The 24171-nt window shown below is 39.2% G+C and overlaps 2 protein-coding genes across 4 annotated transcripts in view; one reads left to right on the top strand and one right to left on the bottom strand.

Moving 5' to 3' along the window:
- Positions 1-10495, bottom strand: part of SMC4 (structural maintenance of chromosomes 4) — a 147074-nt gene extending 136579 nt beyond the window's left edge. For 2 of the 3 annotated variants that reach the window (XM_075003705.1, XM_075003709.1), the window contains exons 1-5: positions 10379-10495; positions 8025-8220; positions 6711-6886; positions 5885-6076; positions 3710-3886 (exon numbers count right to left, since the gene is read on the bottom strand). In XM_075003705.1, the coding sequence (XP_074859806.1) occupies positions 3710-3886; positions 5885-6076; positions 6711-6886; positions 8025-8154 (675 nt within the window). In that variant the 5' untranslated portion in view covers positions 8155-8220; positions 10379-10495. Of the gene's footprint in view, positions 1-3709; positions 3887-5884; positions 6077-6710; positions 6887-8024; positions 8241-10378 lie in introns of those variants that run through there. The other variant, XM_075003708.1, reaches the window with a different exon arrangement.
- Positions 10496-10513: 18 nt separating this feature from the next.
- Positions 10514-24171, top strand: part of IFT80 (intraflagellar transport 80) — a 139933-nt gene continuing 126275 nt past the window's right edge. The window contains exons 1-4 of the mRNA XM_075003704.1: positions 10514-10545; positions 21064-21251; positions 21380-21503; positions 22994-23212. Of these exons, the coding sequence (XP_074859805.1) occupies positions 21464-21503; positions 22994-23212 (259 nt within the window). The 5' untranslated portion in view covers positions 10514-10545; positions 21064-21251; positions 21380-21463. The remainder of the gene's footprint in view (positions 10546-21063; positions 21252-21379; positions 21504-22993; positions 23213-24171) is intronic.

The following is a 24171-nucleotide window of genomic DNA, read 5'->3' as shown; positions in this document are numbered from 1 at the left end:
CCCTCTGATCCTGGAAAAACTACAGTTGTAACCTTAAAGCCCTCCTCCCACCTTCCCATCACTTGCTGATCATATTCACATTTCTTTACTTCTCCCTGGGAAGCTAGACTAGTTATTAATCCTTATGGTTACATCCATCATTTGAGAAAAAACTGAAGTAAACAAGATGGCACTCTGACCTCACTGCTAATCATGGCCTGGAAGAGCCATTGTTGAGCAACAAGTACAGCCAGCTCCTCCATGAGTTTAGCACATTGTAGCCAAAACATCAAGCCCAGAAAGACAAATTAGTTCAATTCTTATTCTATGTGCAATTTTAATAGTACTGCCATTGTAATCAAGGTCTTAGCTGTCATTTACAGGATATTTTACCCTACAATTTCAGTAAAATTTTCAAGTGACATCTTAAATCCAACATAAATATGCTAGGCTTTTCTACAGTACAAAATGTTCATAACAACATACCAATAACATATTTAATTTCTGTACTATAGTTTTAGATAGCCAATAGCACATGTGAAAGGTACACCTGGACAATTTTAAATGTTTACTTCCAAATAGTATTTTATAGCCATTAACTTTATTAAAACCCTCATGTGCATGGTGCTCAGGTTTAACATTTTCTCCTACTAAAATGTTGCTAATTTTCAATGTTAACTGAAGCCAGTTTTGACATAGTTTTCAAAGGTCTAATATCAAAATATATTTGTCAAGTCCAGTTTTAGGAGGAGAATAAATTTCGCAACAAAGCTTTCAGCTCCTACCAGTGGGTACAGGACCTGAGTAACATTTTTGACAAAGGCTCATTTTTGTAAACCATACTGTTCCTGCACTTCCTGCCTCCCCCCCCAACCCAAAACAAAACAGGATAATGTACAGAATGTAAAAAGGGTTCTTCAAAGAATTCAGACAGAGACTACCTTAGAAGTTGTGTTTCAAGTGTGTTCAAAACAGCAAACAATAAATAAGTGGACTTGATAGAGAGAACCATTGACTAAAATTTTTAAATATCGGTACCTAAAGTTGGGCACCTAAATCTATTAAGAAAGAGGAAAAGAAGAAATTAAATAAAAATAGAGATAATTATTTTCTTCTCCTGAGGAATAGTGAATATAATAATTAGTTAGTAAATAACTAAAAATTCAGTTACTATAAGAAGGATATATTCTGCCTTCGATATTTACATAAACTTCTCAATCCACATTCACCATTATCAGTAAGGACAGTAGTATTCTACCCAGAACTTTCACCCTGGCCCAAATCCCATAATTAAAAATAGAATTATGCCCTCGCCTCAGAATGAAAACAATATTCGTGTTATGCTCTATTCAGCTGGTTAGGGTTTGAGGTAGTCACTGCTTGAAGTTGGACTCTTTTTTCCATTCAAATCTTAACAGGGATTTATTAATCCCAGTTTTAGCTACAACAGAAACACTTATGTGGAAGTGTTATTTATTGATTCTTAAAGGATAGCAGCACACACATTATGTGCTTAATCCTGTGGAGAGGCATAATTTAAAAAGTCCTTGAAACAAAGTAGTCATGCTAATACTCCTTACATTTACACAATAAATATTTTAGCTAAAATCCTCAGCATTCAAATATTCAACATTGTCACTTTTCCCCATCGGTAGTTATCCATTCACATGCCCTTTGAGTCAGCAAATCAGCAGCATCTGAAGCAGAGCTCTAGACACATTTGCATAGGGAAATGAACTGGTTTTAATTTAAAAAAAACAAAAAAACAAAATCCTGTTTGCACTGAAATCTGGTATTTCTCTCTCTGCACAGTTAACAATAGAACTTTATCCACACCAGGCCAGAAAAGGCAAAAGGTAGTGGTGGTGAATCTAATGCTGGTTACACAACATTCACTAGCTTTTCTATCATCAGATGAAAATAATGCGACTTACATATTGTGGATCCCCTCTAAGAATTTAATTTTGGTAAACCATGAAACTACTCTAATACTAGGTGAGTTTTCATTACTTCTGGAAAAAGGTAGGGTTTTTTGGGGTTGGGATGGTGGGGTAGAGAAAAGAATAGAAGGAAAGCCACCAACATAAAATATATATGTGGTTGGTAGGATTCTTTCCCTGATATTCCCCCACCCCAACATCCAAGTACTTGAGAAAAACCATTTTAAAACTAAAGAGAAAAAGTGTTTGGGACATAAAATTAAAATAGGCAGAAAAATGTGTTTACATCTGGTATAAGATTATGAAATAACTGAATACACTGAATAACAAATAAATAAATAAAATATTCAAAAAGAATAAATATACCACAATACCCCTCCCTGCTCATCACATTCAGAAATTTGACTAAAAACATCACTTATTGCTATTCCTACTTATAGCAACATCAACAGACGTAAAGTAAAAATAAAACAATCCTCATCAATTTAAATTTCACCTGTGTTGCAGGCACATCTTTTCTCATCTAATTATAAGAGGCAACACTGAAGCTAGGGAGAGACAATGCTAATTAATATGGAGCTGTCAAATATGTATCCTTCTTTTGTGAAGTGATTATTACAGGAAAGACTTCTAGAGTGAGTCAAACCCAGTGACCCCTCTAGTTTGTTTCTGGTGGAAGGGTAAAACTGGAAGCTCCTTTGGCAAAAGTGAAAGACATGATGTATAATCTATATTCAATTATAAAAGACAACCTGCTCCATGAAATGTACATATAGACTAAACCATGAAGTCTCAGAGCAGATTCCTGAACAACTATCATTCAATACAAGTCAACCATTTTATATTAGATTATTTCTAAACTTGGATATGTGAGAAAAAAAAATTTTTTTTTAGAAAGTACAGACTACTATGTAAATTTTCTTGTACATATTTAACTCAGGCTACAATTTAAATATTGTTGTTTACCTATTCTCAATATCCAATTATTTTTTTAAATTGGTAAGCGTTAAAGGCTCTTTTTTTTTTTTTTGGAGGCATTGTCTCAAATAGTGAATACTGGACATCACACCCTTTACCTTTGAACCAGGAAATGGTAATAAACTATAGGAACTGCAAATTCTCTACAAATACTTTTTTTTTAAATGTAACTGGCAAAGTTCGAAGTCACCTTTAATTAGACAATGCTTATTTATCTACCCAAATACTTAAAGTGTATTTTTAAAACTACATTTTCTGTAGTTGTGAAAAAAGTGTGAACAGCATACTGATTGTGATGAGCGAATGGTGTTGTTTTCAGTCTATATATACTTAGCTAATTTCAATACACTGAAATAAAAAACATTTCAATGCCATAAAAAACACTACATAGACAAATTTCTATTTCACATTTGAGTTAACTCAATACTGATGCATCTTATGTAAAGAAAAAACAAGTTGCTGAATCTCTGCTACGCTTAAGCAGCACTATAATATTGGGGTTAAGATTTACTTTACTACACCAATATTTACGTGCTGCTAGGGCGGAACAAGTATAGCAATTCTTCTATCCATCCAATTTTCAGGACCACTCTGAGCAGTACAAGCCTTTGGACTAGAAATATCTTCAGCTGTTTCTCTTCCTTAAATTTCCAAAGCAGCAAATAATGATTCGCATTTTTGCTAGAGTATGCAAACCATGATGTGCTGCTAGAGTACTTTAAGGCCTCAAATATAAGTACCTAGACAGATTTACTTCGTTAGGAGGTTAAGAAAAAAAATATATTTTTAGACTCTCAACTAATCAGACTTACCTGTAAAATTAAGAATCTATTGTGGTCCAGGTCAATTCCATGGCTTCGAAGTAGAATACCAACATCTTTGAATGTTTTCTTCTTCCCACTGATGTGGTAGACAGAAGAATTATCTCTGTAGGCAGTTCTAGATACACAGAAATTGCTGTTGGGAATGACTTCATAATCATCCCCTTCCTGTTTTGAGGAAAAAACAAAACCAGACAAACAATTGTTAATATTAAGTCACAGGCTTACTTCAGATTGTACCATTCAGTGCAGTTTTACCCTCATGTTTAGGCTTTTACAAGGCAACTGTACCCTAGTTCCCAGTTCTACTGAAGCATATAATAAATCTTAAAGCATGCACACCTCACTAAACATGCAATGTTTTGCTTCCAAAAACAGCCTTGAAAACAGCATAAAAACACTTTAGAGAGTTTAAACTCAGTGGGCCTTAATATTATGCCTCTCCCTCCTCTCACCACAGCTATTGCTTTAAAAAACACCATAGTCTCTCTTTAGCAGCTAATGAGATTTTTTTTTTCTTGATTACACTCTCCATGCTTATCAAAAAGAAAATACCTTGTTCAAATTTGAAGAGGCTATGTCTTTTAATCTTTACATTAGGAAGCCTTGAGTAATTTAACATAATTGCTGTATTATTAAAAATTGTTTGCTTTTTTCCATAGGGCTAGGAAAGAGTTGTTACTTTAACTAAATCACTCTGAAGCTATTGTACAAATAAAAGACACAAAAATAACATAGTAAAAATGGACATATTGAACAAGTGTATATATACGCAAGTTTACTCAACATATCCGTTTTTAGCATGTTTTTTTAAGCTGGTCAGAAGATCTTTACTTTACCTGAAAGCAATAGATAAAACCTGGTGGCAGTTTTACTGTATTTTTCACAAGGAAGTTTCAAAGAAACATGCATCAGATTTAAAATCTGAGGAAGTGGCTACCACTTTAAAGGAATAAGCCCCCAAAACACAATCAAATCCTTTCAGAAGTTGTTTTACTTCATGAAATTTGCTTCTAGGTATTCTGCAGTTATAAATGAAAACCATAATAAATGTAATTACTGGATTAGGCTAATACAATATAAATACAAAGGTGTTTATTTGTATCTATATGTAGCTGAATGAAGACAGCCTTTCAAGTAAAATGCATGAAGAATCTGCAAAAAGAATACCCTTTTCTGAATCATATACCCTGATAATCTATTAAATAAACTCTTTTGACTTTCAAGAAGGGTTTTATGATTTACAGCAAAAGCAAGCACCCTTTTTCTTTTTTACTTCTTCAACTGCATGCACAGAATTATCCCAAACAACACTTCTTGGACAATTAAGTCAATATTTGAGCAATGCTGAAGAATTTACTGAAAAATATTAGGATGCTTTAAGTAAGAATTTTCTTCGAGCTGTAAGTAACAATAAATCAACAATAATGTATAAACAACTGCACTAAGTCAAAAGCAAAAATGCACATTTTAAAATTTTTATTTTTCCATTTTGACTAAAATAAATATCACATCAAATTTTTATACCCAATATTTCAGCAAATATTTAGTCTTTTTAGGAGAAAGTATTATGGTTGCTTAATTTGATAGTGTACTCTAATCTAGTGTGCTCATACAATGAAAAAATTAACTTTAAAGCTACTGTGAGTTAATGCTGAAATAGCAAATATTCAAGGCTGATGGTGTAAAAAAATTCAGTTTTTAAATCTTCAGACCTTTAAGAAATTTCATAATGGGTAACAACCACAACACATCATTCTGGTCTTGGAGAGTTATTAAAAAAGAAAAAAAATGAAATAAGTTGCACAAACTCTGAATACTTAAAGAGCATTTCTAGTGCGACAATGGTAAAATAAGGTGTGGTATTTATGAACAACTTTAAAATAATCTATTGCTAAACACTAGTAATCTAGAAGTTCTAATTAAAAAGTTCTCTCTACTCAAAATGGAAATTAAGCACTACAAAGAAACAAATCCCCTTGAAGCTGTGTACTTTTTCAGCCAGTTAGTCTGAGGTACGCTACTTCATAAAGGTGAACTGATCACATGGGTAAGATTTTCAATCCTAAAATAGTTACACATTAAGACAGAGTAATTGTTAAATTTCCCAACCCTCTCAAAAAAAGTCTGAGCATTTTATTTATTTTAAAACAGAAGACTACATACCTTGTCAATGATCTTTTGAAAGTGAACTTCCACAGTACAACTCTGTATGTTCTTGTGCTCATCAGAATTATGGATCAGCACAGAAAGCTTTTTGGACCTGATTTTTTGTGCCCGATATCCAAATACAAAGAGCATTGAATCAATGACATTGGATTTTCCACTACCATTTGGTCCAATAATACAAGAAAAACGCTGCATAGCAGAAAAAGAAAAAAGTAATTCAAATTTACAATAGATACTAGCCAATTTTCTTCATCCACTTCATTTGTGGACAGCTGAAAATACTGTTATTTCTAGTGCAGGAAATTGCAGACTATTGGGAAGCTTAGTTTTTACTGCCAAGGGGAAGGAAAAAAAAAAAAAAAAAAAAAAAAAAAGAGAGTACAAACTATTCAAAACACACCTCGTTAGCTCAGACTTCTAGGTTTTATCCTGTACACTCAAAAAGCTACATTGTACTCAGTAAGCACAGTTTATAAAGAAACAATTTCATAATTAACCACATAATTTTTGTTTATTTGTGATTTAACCCTTAAACATTGTTCAGTAAATCAAATAAAGCAAACTAGATACATACTTAAGTCATGATTTAGTTCTGATTTAAGCCTGGCACAGTATCAGAAATTTACATTTAGACAATAAATAATCTGTTCTCCTTTAAATATAATTACAGAATCACCATTGAAGTAATTCTCACTCTTCCATTTTAAATATTTCACATTTCAAATTATTTGCAGATAAATTGTGTTCACAGTAATGTAAGGAGTACTAGAGACACAACGAAATCTTACTTCAGCTTAGAATTTGCTAAAAATAGGAAAAATACCTTATGAAATGGTCCCAGAATTTGCTCCCCTGCATAGGATTTGAAGTTCTGGTTTACAATATGAGTTATCATGAGGCGAGGAGCTCCAGCTTCATTGGTCATTGCTGGAGGTGGGGGAGGAGAGATGCTACTCAAAATTTCTTCTAAACTTCGATTATCAAGAAACCCGTTGGAGTCTGTTAAAAATATTCAAAGTAAAACAAAGAAAACTATGTAATGTCTCAATGACTAGAAAGACCTTCTAAATACCTAGTTCAAGTAAAAAAAAAAGTGAGAAAATTTACTTCTAAACAAACTAGTAAACTATACTTTCACTTTAAATTATGAAAACTGAATTTAAGTGGAGTTAAAGCACCTTTCTTCCGAGGAGGTAGTTTTTTAGAAAATAGATGTTTAAGACGTCCTGTCTGTTCACTAGTGGGGTCACTCTTTCAATACATAATTCTTTATTGTATACACATTTCAAGACAGGGTTCAATTACAACAGTTACATTTTTAAAAGCCTATAAATCCCTGTAAATAGGCAAAGTCTTTCTAATTAATAACTGGACAACCACATTTCAGGCATGCTCATACACACTCTAAGGAGGAGGAGATTTGAGGATGGCTGAACAATGCCCTGAGAACTGTAATGACAGTACAACTTACTCTCGGAAGGCAGGAAGTTTGTTACGAAAACAAACTGGCCCCTTGGATATCAATTATAGCTTTAAGCAAAAGCATTTTTCAACTGTTAAAAGCAACTTTTTCTTTAAGTAGACAACTCACTGACATGACTTTCCACATATTAACTATTTTTGAAACATGTTACTTTTAAAAACATCACATACATGATGACCCAGAAGAGCTTTCTACAGGTATTTTCAGCAGAAAAAATCAACTCCACCATAAGTTTAATATGTAAGAAGTAATTGCCTAAAAGACATTCATTTTAAGAAGAATGTAAAGTCACTGCCACATATTCCTGCCCAAGAAATCCATACTGCAGGATATATCTATAGCCAAAATAATCCTGCTACCACAACTTTAAGTACTAGACAACATAGCAAGAATATGAAATTTAGGCTTAGTCAGAAGAAACAAATCACTTACCAACAGCATTTTCACCCAAAAAAATATACTGATACAAACTCTTTCAAAGCCATACCTGCACTTTTAAAATCAGATTTAAATTTAACTTATCAAAATAAAAAATTACAGTACCCTTCCTAGAAAGAATCTGGATCTGGAATGGCCCTAAGTTCAGCAAGATACTATCATCAAGACATATTACTAAATTTATATGCTTAATACATCAAGATCATAAACACTCACCTTGCGGAGATGCTTCACTGAGGCATATATCACCACCTCTTTCCACATCTGTATCACTAGTGGATTCCTCCAAGGGCTTTTTGCCTTTTTGATGGGCTGCAGTGGAGGTTTTGGTGCTCCTGCTTGGCATGACTTCTGTTGGCTGTTCCCCTCAGATTCCAAGCAATCAAACTACCCAAGGGATACGTCTCCTTTGCTAACACAAACAAGAAGAACCCCATGACCCAATAGCTGGGCGTATCACCCATTAAGGGCTATAACTATGCACGTGTGTCCAAATGACTAGTACTCAGCTGAAATCCATACAAATTTCAAAGACAGGATCAGGATTTCAAATAAAAACTAAATCACCTTTAGCCACCATATTGTAAAGTCCCTTAAAAAAGGTAACTTTATCGCCTGGCTTATATTTATTAGTAGGGGACATCCATCTATTGAAATCAACATTCTGATGTTGCAAAACAAAACCAAACATCCATATTCAGATAAAGAAAAATACGATACTGCTCTCAAGTCATTTCAGTAATAAAATAAATGACTGTCCCATGCAGACACGAAGCACTTTTATATACCCTAAGATTTTCTAACAAGTATTTTCAGTAACCCTACTATTCAAATAATATTTCCAATTCACAGAAAGTTTCTAGACCAAAGGACATAAAACTGAACCGTATGTCTCCCTGACATATAGCTAAATGCTCACTATTGTCAATGATCAACACTTAAAGACAGCACACCAAGCAAAAAGCAAACTAAGTATCAGAAGTAGATTTTATGTTAATGCCCGATCAAGAAAAACAACAGCACAGAAGTCCATCACTTGGCGTATCAAGGCAGTTGCCAAATAAGCAAGAATAAAAAGCAGAGAAAGATGAAAAGCAAGAAGCCTGAAGTAGTAAAATATTCTCCCCAGAGTCTAAAATTATTCCACAACAGCAAGTGGTGAATTTAGCTTGGAAAAAACAGACAAGAAAGTTTATAACATGGTTGGAACGTCATCTTATAATGGGTGCCAATCATTTGACATTTTCAAACCTAACCCCAGCCTCAACCCAAATACAAATCCTTCACTTGGGAAGGCGGGAGTGGGGGGGGGGGGGGGGTGTAAAAGGAAAGACAGAACAAGACTTCGTTTTAAGGCAATTTGGATCAATGCCCCAATATGCAGGGTTCCTCCATTTTTTAAAAAAATGGTACATTCTACATGATTTTGTTAACTCAAATTGAGTAGGGTAGTTAACCATACAAAAATACTGAAAATAGATTGAGAATAAATTACAAATCTAAATATCAGCTTTAAAATCTGAGTTCCCTCAGAACTCAAACTGGATCATCTTTCCAAGCACGAATCACTTACAAATTACTCCATGATCATCTAATACCCACTTATGCCCATACCCACCGCCCAGAAAAATCAAAATCAAAAGTGTTTCTTAAAAGCAATACTTAGGAACCTTCTGCTAAGTGTGAGTCTCACTACGACAGGGACACCAGAAAAAAAAAAAAAGCGTCCCCCATTGAAAAAGATTCAATTAAGGACAATAACTGATGTCGGCGACGAGAGATGTGCTGCGCGTTTTCCTGAGAACTGTTTTGAAATCAACCAGTCATCCTAAAGTTCCCCTTGTTCTGGATCTATAGGGGTTTCCCTCGGGTATAACTGTCAGAAGTGGTTGAAAATCCAATTACAAAGAGGTCCCTAATCTGCAGAAAGATTAAAAGCAGGCCTCTGAAGTTCTCAAGACGCTATATGACTTTGTTTTTTCTTTTTTAATTTTGACCCCTTCCAGTGATTGGTATCGGAAAAATGGGTCCCCATAGGTCCATAAGGATACAACGGGGAATCCGCTCTCGTAGGTTGCAATGGACCCCCCCGCCCCAAGCCTTGATTCGCTAGATAACACTGATGACAGAGAGGTCGCCGTCCCGAGAGACACAATCACACCGCCTCTCTATGCGCGAGGAGTGCGGCTACGTCCTCGGGCAGGGTAAATTACTGTGGCGTGGTGCGGCGGGCGGACAGCCGCCCCACACAGCGGGATTGCAGGTTACAGAAGTGGGAAGAGGAACCGCCGCCTTGCGCTCTCCCTAGGGGTGGGGGAAGGGAAAAGAAAGGGAGGGGGAAGGAAAGTCCGCCGCCCCTTGCTCCCAACCCTCCAGGGCAGCCTACGTAGAAAACACTACTGCCTACCCCCCCCAGGCAGGCTCCATGGGGAGGTCTCCCAGCTCCAGTTACAGGGAAGAGAGCCCCCAGCTCCACCTGTCCCCAGACAAATTACGAGGCACTTTACTGGAAGCGCTGCTTGCCGAGCCGCCCCAGACCTCGCAGTCCTGTCAGCAGGCAGAGCTAGTACCTGAGACGTGGAGCAGGCGGCGAGCTGCCCCGTCAAGACTTCGGCTGACGCTGACTCTGGACAGTTCGGCTCCTGCCTGCTGCAGCTTGGCGGCTTCTACACTCGAAAATGGCGCCCAAACTCCAAACTCGAACCGAAATTCGTTAGAAACGCGCGGAGCATTCTGGGTAAAGAAGGGGGGGCGGCTGTCGGGCTCCCGCAGCTTTGAAAGGAGGAAAAAAAAATCCTCTGGCGCCATGTTGTTTTCCGTTACTGCGCGGAGCGGGGTAAAAATACAAGAAAAATAGTTTACAGGTTTTAGGTAATTCTTAATTTAAAGCAAACCAAAAGACCGTTATTTAAAGGCGCTTCAGTCTGGAAAAAGTCCTACTAATTTAAATGAGACCGAGGTTAATGGGAGGAGCTCAGTTGCTTGGTAATGGCCTGGGCGGTGGCGGGCGAGATTAAAAAGAATATTTTAAAAAAAAACGAAAAATATAAAATGATACTAAATATATTTTAAAATATGTTAATTAACAGGCCGATGCGATTACGTCATCAACGTGTCACCTGGCTTGGGAGGGTCCCTTAGGTGAAGGGGGGGAGAAAGGAAGTCTCGCGCGGGGATAAGTCTAGGAAATGTCGCGGGAAGTAGCTATAGAGACGAGCAGTTTTCTTGCGAGCGTCTGTGAAGCGTGCGGAGCGGACAGAGAGATTAGTAAGTGGTCTTGTGGCACCCCAGCCCCCCGCCTTGTGTCCGGAGCTCTAGGACATCCTTAGCTGGGGAGGAGGAAGGTTGCGTGCAATCTGTGAGGGTCTGGCGGTTGCCAGTGGCCCGAGTGCCGGTGGCAGGCTCCTTTCCACCGCCCATCCGCTCTCCCCGCCTGAGACTTATACCTCTAGACGGACCAGCTGCCTTGTCAGGTAGATTGCTAAAGGAAGAGCCAGACGGGTTTTCCCGTCTTCTCAGGGCTGTTGGAACAGTATAGCGTAGCTGCTGAGAGCCATTGAACCAAACGAAAGTTCTAAACACAAGTACTCCTTGTTCCAGCACGTATGCCTGTTACCTGTCCTGGGGAAGTGGGTGGATAAGAGGAAAGTCCTCTAGCCTTGAAATACAAGGGTCTGGAGTGGCAAGCCACTATAGTCTCCCTGGAGAAAGTGGGAGGGAGGAACTTGGTCAAGAAAGAGCAAACACTTCATCCCAGTTTGTGTTGAGTGATTTCCCATTATAACCTGCCCTAAGGGAAGGAATGCTGGTGTCTCTAACCTGTCTGACAGGAAAGTGGTGAAAAGTGTTTCCTACTATAATCTCTCTGGGATGGATGCCCGTAGTAAGTGGTTTGAACATTGGCTTGCTAAACCCAGGGTTGTGAGTTCACTCCTTGAGGAGGCCATTTAGGCATTGGGGTAAATAGATGTCAGGGATGGTGCTTGGTCCTGCCAAGAGGGCAGGGGACTGGACTAGATAACTTCATAAGGTCCCTTCCAGTTTTGTGCATCTCCAGTTAAAACTTACCCAAAAGAAAACTGGCATGTGTAGTGAGAAGGAGGAGCATGCAGGTGGGGGTCTTGCCAAGCAGAACTGGGTGGTGGGTTTTAGAGAAACATAATAGTTAAGTGAAGCTTTTAGAACAACAAAAAGTCTTGTGTCATCTTATAGACTAACAGATATTTTGGAGCATAAGCTTTCGTGGGCAAAGACCTGCTTCATCAGATGCAAAGCAAGAGGCATCTGATGAAGCAGGTGTTTGCCCACGAAAGCTTATGCTCCAAAATATCTTAGTCTATAAGGTGCTACAAGGCTTTTTGTTGTTCTCAAAGCTACAGACTAACACAGCTACCTCTCTGAATTGTGAAGCTTTTAGTTAGTGTCAGAAGGCTTTGGTGGTAGAGGGAATAGGGTATGTGCAGTGAGGAGAGCTGATTTCTGTGCTGCAGCATTGGTGCATCGATCCCCATAGCTCTATGCTATGTTGCAGAATCAGTGCTAAGTTAACAATATTCTGTAGAAAGACTGTTCTCTCACTCTACAGATCCTTCATTCACCTCCCTGTTTCCTAAACATAAACCCTCCAATGCTCCCATTCAGCCACCTATAAGCCACTGATGTTCCTGCTCATTCCCCTGCCTTGCACTGTGTTTCATGCTCATGCTTAATTTCCTAGCACACACTGCAGCTTCTTTACAGTCAGCTGAGTGGTAGGAGGGGAGATAGGGTGCAAAGCAAGAATGCTGGTGACATTGGGGGATGTGTGGAGATGGGGGAAAAGAACATTCTGGGGACTCAAGGCAAGATAAATGGAATGTGTTGTAGAGTGAGGTGAGGGGGTGCTGGTGAGTTACAGCAGACCCATGACTTAACATGATTTTGACTTACACGTTTCTTTCAATAATGTGAGTCAAAATTATGAGTTGTGGGGAGTTCCTGGGTCCCCTCTACTTGCACTGACCAGGGCTGCTACGCTGGTCAGTTTCCTGGCTCCAGCGAGTAAAGGGGAGTCAGGAACCAGGCAGCAGCCTGGGTCTCTGCTCCCCTCTGCTTGTGGGAGCTGGAAAACTGACCAGTGCTGATCAGTTTCCTGGATCTTGTGAACAGTGGAAAGCCCAGAGCCAGGTGCAGCAGCGCAGGTCAGTTTCCTGGCTCCCACAAGGTGCTGTACTTGACTCTCAGCTTCCTGCCACTCCCAGGAGCTAAGAAACTGACCCCTATAACAGCATGAGTCAGTTTCCTGGCTCCCAACCATTCACTGGAGCCAGGAAACTGACCAGTGCTACTGCGCCTGCCTCTGGGCTCCCTGCCACTCATGGGAGCAGGGAGCCAGGTGCAGCCAGGACCGGGGGACCCAAAGGCGGCAGCCCCCTCCCCCACTTGGTCCTGACTTACACGAAATTTGACTTACACGGGGTTGTCCAGGAATGCAACCCTGTGTGTAAGTCAGGGGTCCGCTGTACTGTAGATACAGGACTCTGCCTGGGGCATGACTGAGGAGTGAAGTTGTGCAGGGGGCAGTGCTATTGGGAGGAAGCATGTGAAACACAGAGCTCTGTAGTCGAGCTGAGGGTGGACAAAATACCAGCATTAGTAGCTATCTCTGTGAACAATTGTCCATATCAATATATACTTGTTTCTAAAAAACAAAATGAAAACGTTGTTAGAATTCAGGTTGCTCAAATGTAAATCCCACATATAGCAAGAGAAGTATTACTTAAAACAACCAATCATAATTATTAATGCCTGCTGAGCATTTTTCAAATGCAGTCACAGGCTTACCACCTCTGTAACAAAAATTCCCTTGCTTGATAATTTAGAGAGAGAAATGAAATACAGCAATCTTAAAAAATTTAAAGTCTTTGATAGATCCATTGTGAATTTGTGGAGACTTCTTGTTCAGAGGGCTATTGCATATTTATACCTAATATAAAGAGCTGCGCAAAGCTGCAACAGTTAAGGCCCCAATTCTGAGAGTCACTTCCTGTTGAGACCTCTTCCTGCTAAGTACCTAATGGGGTTATGTCCCAAATGAGTGTGTTGTGATGTTGCAAAATCTCATTGAGCAGAATTCTTTGACACAATGAATAGAGGCTATAAAATTATTCTAGTAATAAGTGTTGGTTTGGGGTTTCAAATCATGCTCACATTCCAAATTATGACCCCAGCTATATTAAGACTTGATATCTGTACACATAAATGTATAAGGTTTATTTAGACATGAAAAAGCCTAAAGAAGGAGATTTTAAATTTTATTATAAAAATTGTCTCCTGAATGAGAAATAATTTGAACTAATGAAGTGCTGTCTTCCTGGTTCTGCAAATGGGCAACCTGAAACAGCAGTTCTCAAGATATGAGCTACCTCATTCTTCTAAGTCAGGGATTCCCAAACTATGATTCTGGACCCAAACATGGGTTATGATTAGATTTGTTAAGGGTTGCCAGAATCTCAGAGCTGCACTTGGCTCTCAGAGAAGCCATTAGCAGCTCCTTAAGGCTGCCACATCCAGTAGCTATCGCTGTGAATAGAGAAGCAATCACGCATTACAAAGACAGTTTCTCCACCTTTGATATTTGTAGCCACCCCAGGCAGCCCACTTAAGACTCTTGCTGTAAGTAATTTTCACCTCCCCTACCAAGTCACCAAGTCTTCCTGAATTGTTAGAGTGGGTGCTCTCCTGGAAAAGTCTGGGAACCACTGATCTAAATGTTGAGACACCTTGATGCTGTCAGGCACTATTGTTAACTGTTTCTATGCTGATCTGTTTATCTGATTTTTTTTCTCACTGGCAACACTAGCTAAAGATGAGTTCAAGCCCCTGTCTCTCCTCCATTAAAATCCTTTTAATTCTTTCCTGCAGTGTTAGAGGAAAGGAAAGTTGCATCTCCTCTGTATTAGAAGCCTTGAGACTTGAAAGTATTCTTTGCTGTTCATTATACTTAACATTTGCCTGTGTGTGGGTGGGCTAAATTCAAAATTGTAGTGACTAATAGTGGCACGCCAGGGCAGGTGCCTGCACTCCCAGAACAGGAAGGAAGAAAAGAAGCTGCATATTGAATACACCTGCAGGAAGGGTTGAGGGCCACCCTTACCTGTCCCTCTTCATCCTGCTGCCTAGGGAGTACTGACCAGTGGAACTCTGTCCCCAGGTCCCTCCTGCCCCTTACCAGTCCCTGCTTTCCTGCTGTCTGCCTCTTCCTTGCACTGTACTGCCTGCTGATCTGTGCTCCCTAGCCCTTCCCCCTCCAGATTTGTTGTGTGGATGGAAATCAAATCCAGATTGCCAATAGGATAAACCTGGCGGATATGGATCAGTAGAGCCCTGCCAATCTGTGGATATCCACTTTATATTGTCAAGTATCAACATCCATGGACGTTAGTGCAGATATCTGCAGCTCATTTTGCAAATATGGATGCTGAAGTGGATACAAATTTTATCTAGAATCCTAGAAATTTGCAGGTATCAACATCTGTGGATTTCAATGCAGGTATCCTCCACTAATTTTAGAGGATACAAATCTTTTATCTGCGCAGAACTCTGTGGATCAGTTGTGGATTTTTTTCTCTGTACAGGGCTTTTTAGATATGCACAGTACTGTTCGCAGTTGTGGGTGTTAACGTTAACTGACTTTTTTAATGAAAGACCAGGTGGATGAGAACATCTTGTATTAGACCAGCTTCTGTTGATGAGAGAGACAAGCTTTGGTGTTTAGGAAACTGGCAGTGTCCACATTACTGCTTACGTTGGTATAACTTGTAATGTGCATGGATATGAACAGGCCACCCTTCTGAATGACAAGTTACATTCACAAAAGTGCTGTTGTGAAAGTGCTACATAGGTGGGAAATATTCCCCTCCAAAATAGCTATTGTAGCTTGTTTGTGGTGATATAATTATGCTCATTTTATGGCTTTCTCCTGTCAGCGCAGCCAGGTATACAGGAGACCTTGCAGCAGCACAGCTGAGTGACTAATTTTATGACAAAGTGCTAATATTGACGTAGCCTTCGAATTGTTATGCCCAGAATAGGTTCAAGGGAAGAGTGAGGTATTCCTTGTGCAGCAACTATGCTTTGGAATATTCAAGAGTCTTGAGGGTTGTCAATCAACCACTTTTATATTCATTTTAAAGACAGTTTAGAAATGCATAGTTTAGAAAATGATTGAAGTACAAATATTGTCTTAAAATTAAAACAATACAAAACAACTGTGTAAAGGATTTTTATTTTATACCAGAGCAGAGTGACCAAAAGGAAGAAATAACAATAATGGTCTGAAGAAGTGGGTCTGTCCCACGAAAGCTCACCTAATAAACTATTTTGCTAGTCTTTAAAGTGCTACTTGACTGCTTTTTGTTTTGATAGTGTATAGATGAGCACGGCTTCCTCTCTGTTAATAAGTAAACATCCATTAAATGCATAAATGTTAACAATGAAAAATTACCCCAAAATAGAGCAATTATGGACCCAGAAATGTAATATGTAAGGAGCAGAGAATCAGAAACTAAGTGTGTGTCCGGATAAACTTAAGATGCTTTGTAAGGGTGGAAGCTTTTTATTAAATTAAATGTGATGTAGGCATACCATGTTTTCCTTTTTAATATTATTCCACAACAGTTAATATTTTTGTAAATAAAAAACTGCAAAAATGTAGCCCTGCTAATTGTAAACTTTATTTGTAAACATTATTAACATTATTATTACTGTCATTGCATTCTGTTTTGGTACTGATGACCCAGATACATGCTCTGTATAGTCATCCAGTATCTAACTAGAACTTGCCAATATACATCCAATAATAGCAATACAAGATGCTGAGCAAGATGTCATTTAGAAGTTTTATATTGGTTCACAGATCCAGTTCAAAGTTCAGCATAAGCTTAGGGCTTTTTAGACACTCCTTAGCAACATCTTTTCAAATTGTTAGGATGAGATTTAAGAAAAGTAATCATATGTTTCCAAGTATAAGCAAGGTTAGATATTTAAAAAAGAAAATACTTTTTACAGTGTGTGTTTTGGAAATAGCAGTGGACTAAATTGGAGGTGGGAATGAGGAAAGTTTCTTACAAGGAATGGGTTTCTTGGAATGTAGAAAATAAATGAATACATGGCAAGCCTGTTAGGAAACACTTCATAGTAACTGACATATTGTAGTCTCTATATTGGAGAAATCGCTGAAGGTTAGATGATGTAATGAAATATTCTGACTTCAGTGGGCACGTGTTCATTAATTAATATCCATGGAAAATATGTATGTTGAGGAACTGCCCTGGCATAGAGTCTTTTGTAAAAACTTTCAGCTGCATTGTGGTACGATGGCTATGTCTACATTAGCCCCCCCACCTTTAGAAAGGGGGATGCTAATGAGACACTTTGGGATATGCTAATGAGGTGCTCTAATGAATATGCAGCGCCTCATTAGCATAATGATGGCTGTGGCACTTCGAAAGTGATGCTTTCGATCGCGTGCAGTTCATCTACATGGGGTCCTTTTTGAAAGGACTCTGCACGGTTCAAAATCCCGTTATTCCTATTTGGTTGTCGGAATAAGGGAATTTCAAAGTGTGCGGGGTCCTTTCGAAAAGGACCCTGTGTAGGCGAGCCATGCATGACTGAAAGCAGTACTTTCCAAATGCCTTGGCTGCAATTATCCTAATGAGATGCTGCATATTCATTTCAGCACCTCATTAGCATCTCCCTTTCGAAAGGGGGTGCTAGTGTAGACATAGCCCATATGTTTTAAATTAACTATCTTCTATTTTCATTTCAAAATAATCCGTGAATATAAACTTATCCCATACTACCTATACCAGTTTATATGGAGGCTTTACTACTGCATTTAGGCCTTGGTGGAAGAATAACGATAACACTTTAGTCACATATAAAGAAGATTAATACCATTAATTGGAAATATATACATTTCATATTAAACAACCTTATTATTTAAATAATGTCCAAAAACTGCATTAAAAGAACATGAAGGCTGCAAAGCCATGTACTCAAAAGCTAGGAAATGTTATTGAAGTTGTCTAGGTAACCTTAATTTACCTCTCTCTCTTTGGCTGTGTCTACACTTGCATTCCTCTTTCGAAAGCGGCATGCAAATGAGGGAAGTTGAAAATGCAAATGAGGTTCATATTTACATATCTGGCACTTCATTTGCATATAATTTCAAAATAGCTTCTTTTGAAAGAAGAAAACCAGTGTAGACACTGCTCTTGAGAAAGTAAACCCTATCTTCGAAAGAATCCTTCTTCCCATAAAAAAGGGAAGGAAGAGGAATGCAGGTGCAGACATAGCCTTCGTGTGTAGGCATTATGATACAGTTTTTAATGACCAATCACATACTACTTTTTCCACAGGACTCCTGTCACTTTCATAGAGTAGGATAGTCGATGCCAAGGAAATTAATCAGGGTTGTGTAGTGAATGAGATGTTTGTCCATAGGATTCCTGTCTCATTTGTTGCCATAGGTGGAAGGTTTGTAGTGAATGAGGCAGGAGTTTACAGGAAAGGAGAGGATAATCTCATGATTAAAGGTGTTGGAAGCCATCTTGTAGACTGGGATTGTGTCTTTGCCACAGAGTTCCTGTGTGATGCTTGTCTTATTCATTTAAACTTTTCACAACCACTGATTGTGTGTTCCTTATTTCTGAGATGATCAAACTGAAAGCTTGGGCCAGATTAGCAGAAGTCTTGAGCATTTCACAACTATTCCTGAGGCCTATTGGAGGCTGTGCTTAAACATCATAATGCTAGAGAACCTGAAAAAAATCAAGTTATAGGTGTCTCTCTAGACTCTTGCAGTAAGTCATTTTCCCTCCCCTTCCACCCTCCACCCCCATTTGCCCCCCTTCTGTTCTATGTATCTGATTCATCAGTTTTCATTTTTTTGTTTGTTTCTTGCCCCCAACCTGTGACCTTCCAAGCCTCTCCAACTCGTGTGACCACCCCAGCCTCTGAGTGTGACTCACCCAGCCCCTCCAGCCTCTGAGTGTGACTCTCCCAGCCCCCCAGCCCAAGTGCAACTCCCCCAACCCCTGAATGTGACTTTCTATACCCAATCCCTAAGTGTGACTCTCCTCCAGCCTCCCAACGCTCCCAGCCCTTGACTGTGACTCCCTCCGGCTCTTGAGTGAGACTCCCCCAACCCTCCAGTCTGAGTGTGACCCCCTCAGCCCCTCCAGCCTCTGAGAGTGGGGTTTAAGATGGGGGAGTGTGGGGAGAACAGTTTGGGGATGAGGATCTTTCCCCACCACAACTCAGATTAACTATAATAATAAAATAATTATAATAAATGTAGCATTATTATTATTATTAATGTATTTTCCCCTTTTCTTTGAAATAACCACTATGAATATATAAACACAATGGGGCTGCTTCCTGTCCTCCCTGTAGGGGAGTACCTGGGTTCCAGGATCATCTTCCATCTCTCTCAGGTAGAACACATGCCGCAGCTCTAGCAGCTCATCGAGGTAGCTGATATCCAGCAGTTCTGGTAGTCCTGCTTGGTCTCTGGCATGGCAGCAGTATCTGACTGTTGCTAGCTCCAGCATCTGGGGAGAGACATTCTGCTCCTCTGGCAACCCTCAGTCAGCTCCAGCAGAGTGAGAGAGAGACATACTGCTTCTCTGGTAGCTCTTCCCCACCTGAGTTAGAGGGATGGTCTTTCATAGTCCCACTTCCTGTCCAACAGCTCTGCTTCTACTAGGGCTGCCACAAGTGAACCAGTTCTTCCAACAATGGGGTGGGTTTGGATCTGTCCCAGTCTAGGTGGCAGACCATGTCCTCTTGCTGCAGGTAAATTTTCATGGGGATGACAAAAGTCACCCCCTGACACCAGGGAAATACTCTGTCCACCCAAATGTCAAATCCTTGCCCAGAAGAAGGGAGGTACAGTGTAAGCTGGGTTATCCAGAATTAGGATAACCAGCATGCTTGATTAGCCAGCATCAGCTTTGCTGGTGACTGCCAGGCTGGGGCTGGCAAATGGGGCTGTTTCCATGGGGCCACTGCTGGGGCTGACTGTCTTGCTTGGCTGGGACTGGCAGCTACGGGCTTGGCCACCCAGCCAGCAGCAGTGGTGCTGGCAGGTGCAAAGCCAGCTGTGCAGTTAGTGCTGGCTACCTGGCCTATGGCATTGGCACATTTGATTATCTGGCACCCACAGTTCCCTGCAGGTGGTAGATAATAAAACTTGTACTGTAGTAGAGTTTCTGGACAAAATGTTTGTAATTTAAAAAAAAAATGGGTAAAATAATGTATTCACTTCTTAGTTTCCTTGTTGGAAATGGTTGTATGGTTTTATTTAATACTTTATTTTAAAAAATTAGTCTGAGGAAGAAACCTACAATGGAAAATTTCATCCCAAATTGTTAAAGTTTGGAAAAGTTATGTGCAACTGAAAACAAGGTCTTACAGTGGAAAACTTTCAGGATGTATTACAAGCATCACCTGTAATTGTCCTTTTCCTGTAGTGGCAGGGCATGAATATCTATATTTATATTCTGATTTGTATTTTTTCTCTGATTTTTCTTGCATTTGGCGTGATGTTTTCCCAAGATAATGTGTGATTCCAGACTGTTTATGAAGGGTACCTTCACGTCTAATGTCAGAATACTCTACGGGAGTGCTAATTTTGAACAAAAACAGTTACTAGAACTGTTTAATGCTATCAGTTGTTCTTGAAATGGTTTAGTGTGTCCACATTAATTATTCCAGTTTGAGCAATGTAGATGCCCATGACACTTTCTCCTACTAGTTTTGTCCCTCCACATTACATAATTTTGAACATAGCTTTCTTGAGTAGGTGCATAGCATGGAGGAAATCTATATTTGGTAGCATATTACAAATATGCATATTTTGGACCAGCTCATGAATTAGTGTAATTAACATAGTCCAGTCGAAATCAGTATAGATCTGTTAATTTAAATCACTTGAGGCTTTGGTCCAAAATATGTAATCTATAATAATAATAATATCAGAGAGAGAAGGACTTAAATCACTTTCTTCAACCATCTGGCATTTTATTCCAGTGATTGATTTTTTTTTTTTTTTTTTTTTTTTTTTTAATTCTGTCCTGCCCGTGGAAGTATGCATACATATTTGTATGCAGACACCACAGTTAGTCATAGTCATCTTGTGTTTAACATGTCTCAGGGGGCGCATGATCAGCATTCATCACTAAATTTGGTTCACTGGTTGGATCATTAGGTTCCCTGTCTTGGGCCAGGATACGAAAGAGGAATGTGGTGTGAACATTGATCAATCAGAGTCTCCCAGTAGTTGAGAACTACCACCAAACCTGTTGCCTGTAGATGTCAGCCGTGTCCTTGGACTTATTTTGCTTTGGTCAATAATGTACCCTCTGTCACTCACCTATACGTATATGAGTACTTCAGGTAAATTGTATTACTGAACTTTTTACAGAACATGTACAATTTTAACTGATTTTAAACATTTTATTGTGGCTAGTAGTATTTTCCTTTTTAATGGTGGTTACCCGTGACATTTTAAAAAATTTTTACAGATGTAACCTATTCAGTGGAAGAAACCATCTTTTATTCTTTTAAATGTTTTATCTGAACAAGCAAAACAAAGACATTACGAAAGAATGAGGCTGAAGACGTCACTCTTAAAGGAACCAAAACATATCCTTTGTCTCAAAACAGTGTGTTAATTTTACACTGTACTCTTGGTAAAATAATATTGTGTTTTATCATTTTCTAGTAAAATATGTGTGATGTGATGTGATTGTAAAGACAATGCAAAGGTGCATTACAAATTCTGGAGAAGTACTTTTTTAAAGTTTTGTACTGTTTTCTGCAGAAATGTGAAGGCCCAGTACTGCAGGTTGTTGAGCACCTCAAGCAGCGTATTCTCAATAACTTCTGTTGGAATCTTGGACATTCAGCATCTTCTGGGAAGTGTCAGGATATTGCAGGAAAGCTGTTTGTTTGTTTTCCCCCTACCCTAGGGCCATCTTTACACATACACAGAATACACAATTTCATAAGGCACTACTGTACCCCAAATTAAGTAGTGCCCTATGCTTCATGTGCCTAGTGCTTGCTCATGCAGCCCCAGTCTCCCCCACCCACCTAGCCCCTTTTTTCCCTCCCATCCCTGGCAGCTCAGTCCCTCAGCTGTCCAGTTCCCACTCTGCCTCCTGGCACCAGAAGCCTGATTCCCCTAGCCACTAGCTCTGGCTCCTGGTGGCTGAATTCTCCAGCACCCCGTCTGCTGCTTTGACCATCTCCTGGCCCTAGCAGCTCAAACCTTCAGCCCCCTGCCCTAGTTCTAGGCTCCAATTCCCTCACCCCCTGCTCCACCTATCAATACTTGTGCTCTGCATCCCCCACTCCCTGTGCTGCCTTCTGGCTCTGCACTCCAGCAGGCTGCACCTTTCCCCCTTATGTCTTTTCCTCCAGTAGCCTCCCTGCCCTGTTCCTGCCTCCACAGCTCCTGCCACCACAGCCCTGAGCACAGCCCCACCCTCCAGTTTTGCCGCCCCACTCCCCAGGCTACATAGGGCACCAAAAGTCATAAGGATGGCTGTGCTGTCCCCACTTCTTCTCTTAGCCGAATGACTGTTACAAGGAGATGTTTTGCATGCAGTTAATAATTGCACTCTTGTATCAATTTGTCTGCGGTAAGACTAAAAAACAATAACACGGCAAAGGTGTATGCTTCCCTACTACTTCCCTGTTACTCTTAAATGAGTAATTTCTATTGCTTGTGTGGTACTGGTATAATAAAAACTAAAATCTATCCAAATATGGTTTTGACTTACTGTATTTTGACACCAAGCCCCTGCTTAAATGGAGTATAAGCTTTGATCTGTAATTAATAGATGTGCAGTTTAATTAGAAACAATAGTTACAAAGTCACAGAATCTGTCAAATTTCTTTATTTGCTCTTTATTTTCTTCCAACTTTCTCCTATCTCTTGACACAAAAATAATGCAATGTAAATATCTTACATATAGAAAAAATAACTTCTACCTATAGATTTGGATTCTACATAGCCAGACTTAAAGATTTTTAAATACTTTTTCCTTATTTTATTTTTGCAATACTGAGAGAGATTCTTAGATTACTTTCAGTAACCAACATTCAAGATTTCCTTAATTCAATTACACATAAAGAATTGGTTAGCTGTGTGGGTTGGACTACAGCTGATGAGTTGTATTCATGCAGTGATGATCACTACATCATGAAATGGAACTTGTTAACTAGTGAGACAAATCAAGTAGTGAAGCTTCCTGATGATATCTACCCCATAGATCTTCATTGGTTTCCCAAAACTGCGGGTGGAAAGAAGCAATCCCAAGCTGAGAGTTTTGTACTCACCAGCTCTGATGGTAAGTGTTCTTTAAAATATGTATGTTTTTTATAAATAACCAGTAAAATGTTTAAATTCCAAATTATTTGCTACGATAATGTACAATAAAATCAAATTAAAATATAGGACAATTGTACTGATTTAAAAACTAAGTAAATTTTTATAATTGCTTCTGAGATTAAATTATGTGTAATGATAGAAAAATACTAATTACGTCCTTTTTTTATTTAGGCTCAAATTACGTGATTCTTAATTGAGCAAAATGTTCTCATTTTGTAGATCATAAATTGATGTGAATATCTCCATATTTGTCTGGATATTAAGAATGTCAGGAGTTATAATAGTTTTCAATTATAACGATATTTCAGAATTTTTTGTAAAAGAGTAGCTTTATACTTCAAAGTTTAAACCAATCTGTAACCATTTGTTCTCATCCTCGTCTCTGTTATCTCAGAACTGTGTGCTTCAGGGTTCTTAACCTTTCTATAAAGCCTCTGGTTCTGGTCACTGTAAGGGCCAGGACACTGGCCTGGATGGACCTTGGATCTGATCCAAAATGGCAACTACATTTAGATTATGTGATTTATTTTTTTTAATTCCTTTTAATACTTAGAGGTTTGACCCCAGTTCTGCAATACACTGGCCAATTATATCTCTTTGAAGCTCCTCCATTTAATTCATTGGAGCTCTGCAGAGCTGTAGGGGTCTCCTCACATATATTTCAGAACCATGGCATTTAAGTGTACGCCTGTGGGAATTCTGTGCCACTGCATATGCAGAATTTATGCAGAAATGAATAATTTTCTTGTTTGCACAGAATTTCCTGTTCCCCCATAGAAATATGGACTACAGAGTTGCTAGCCGCCACTAAGGGGCTGCTGGTCCTGGCAGAGCATAACTCACAAGTAGAAGGTACTGCCAGGGACGGAGGAGGGCACTAGATGGATGGTTCCCAACTTCCCAGCAGTTGCAGTTTTC

Source organism: Carettochelys insculpta, chromosome 10 (genome assembly GCF_033958435.1).
Source record: "Carettochelys insculpta isolate YL-2023 chromosome 10, ASM3395843v1, whole genome shotgun sequence".
Classification (NCBI taxonomy): domain Eukaryota; kingdom Metazoa; phylum Chordata; order Testudines; family Carettochelyidae; genus Carettochelys; species Carettochelys insculpta.
This window is presented reverse-complemented; position numbering and strand designations above follow the sequence as displayed.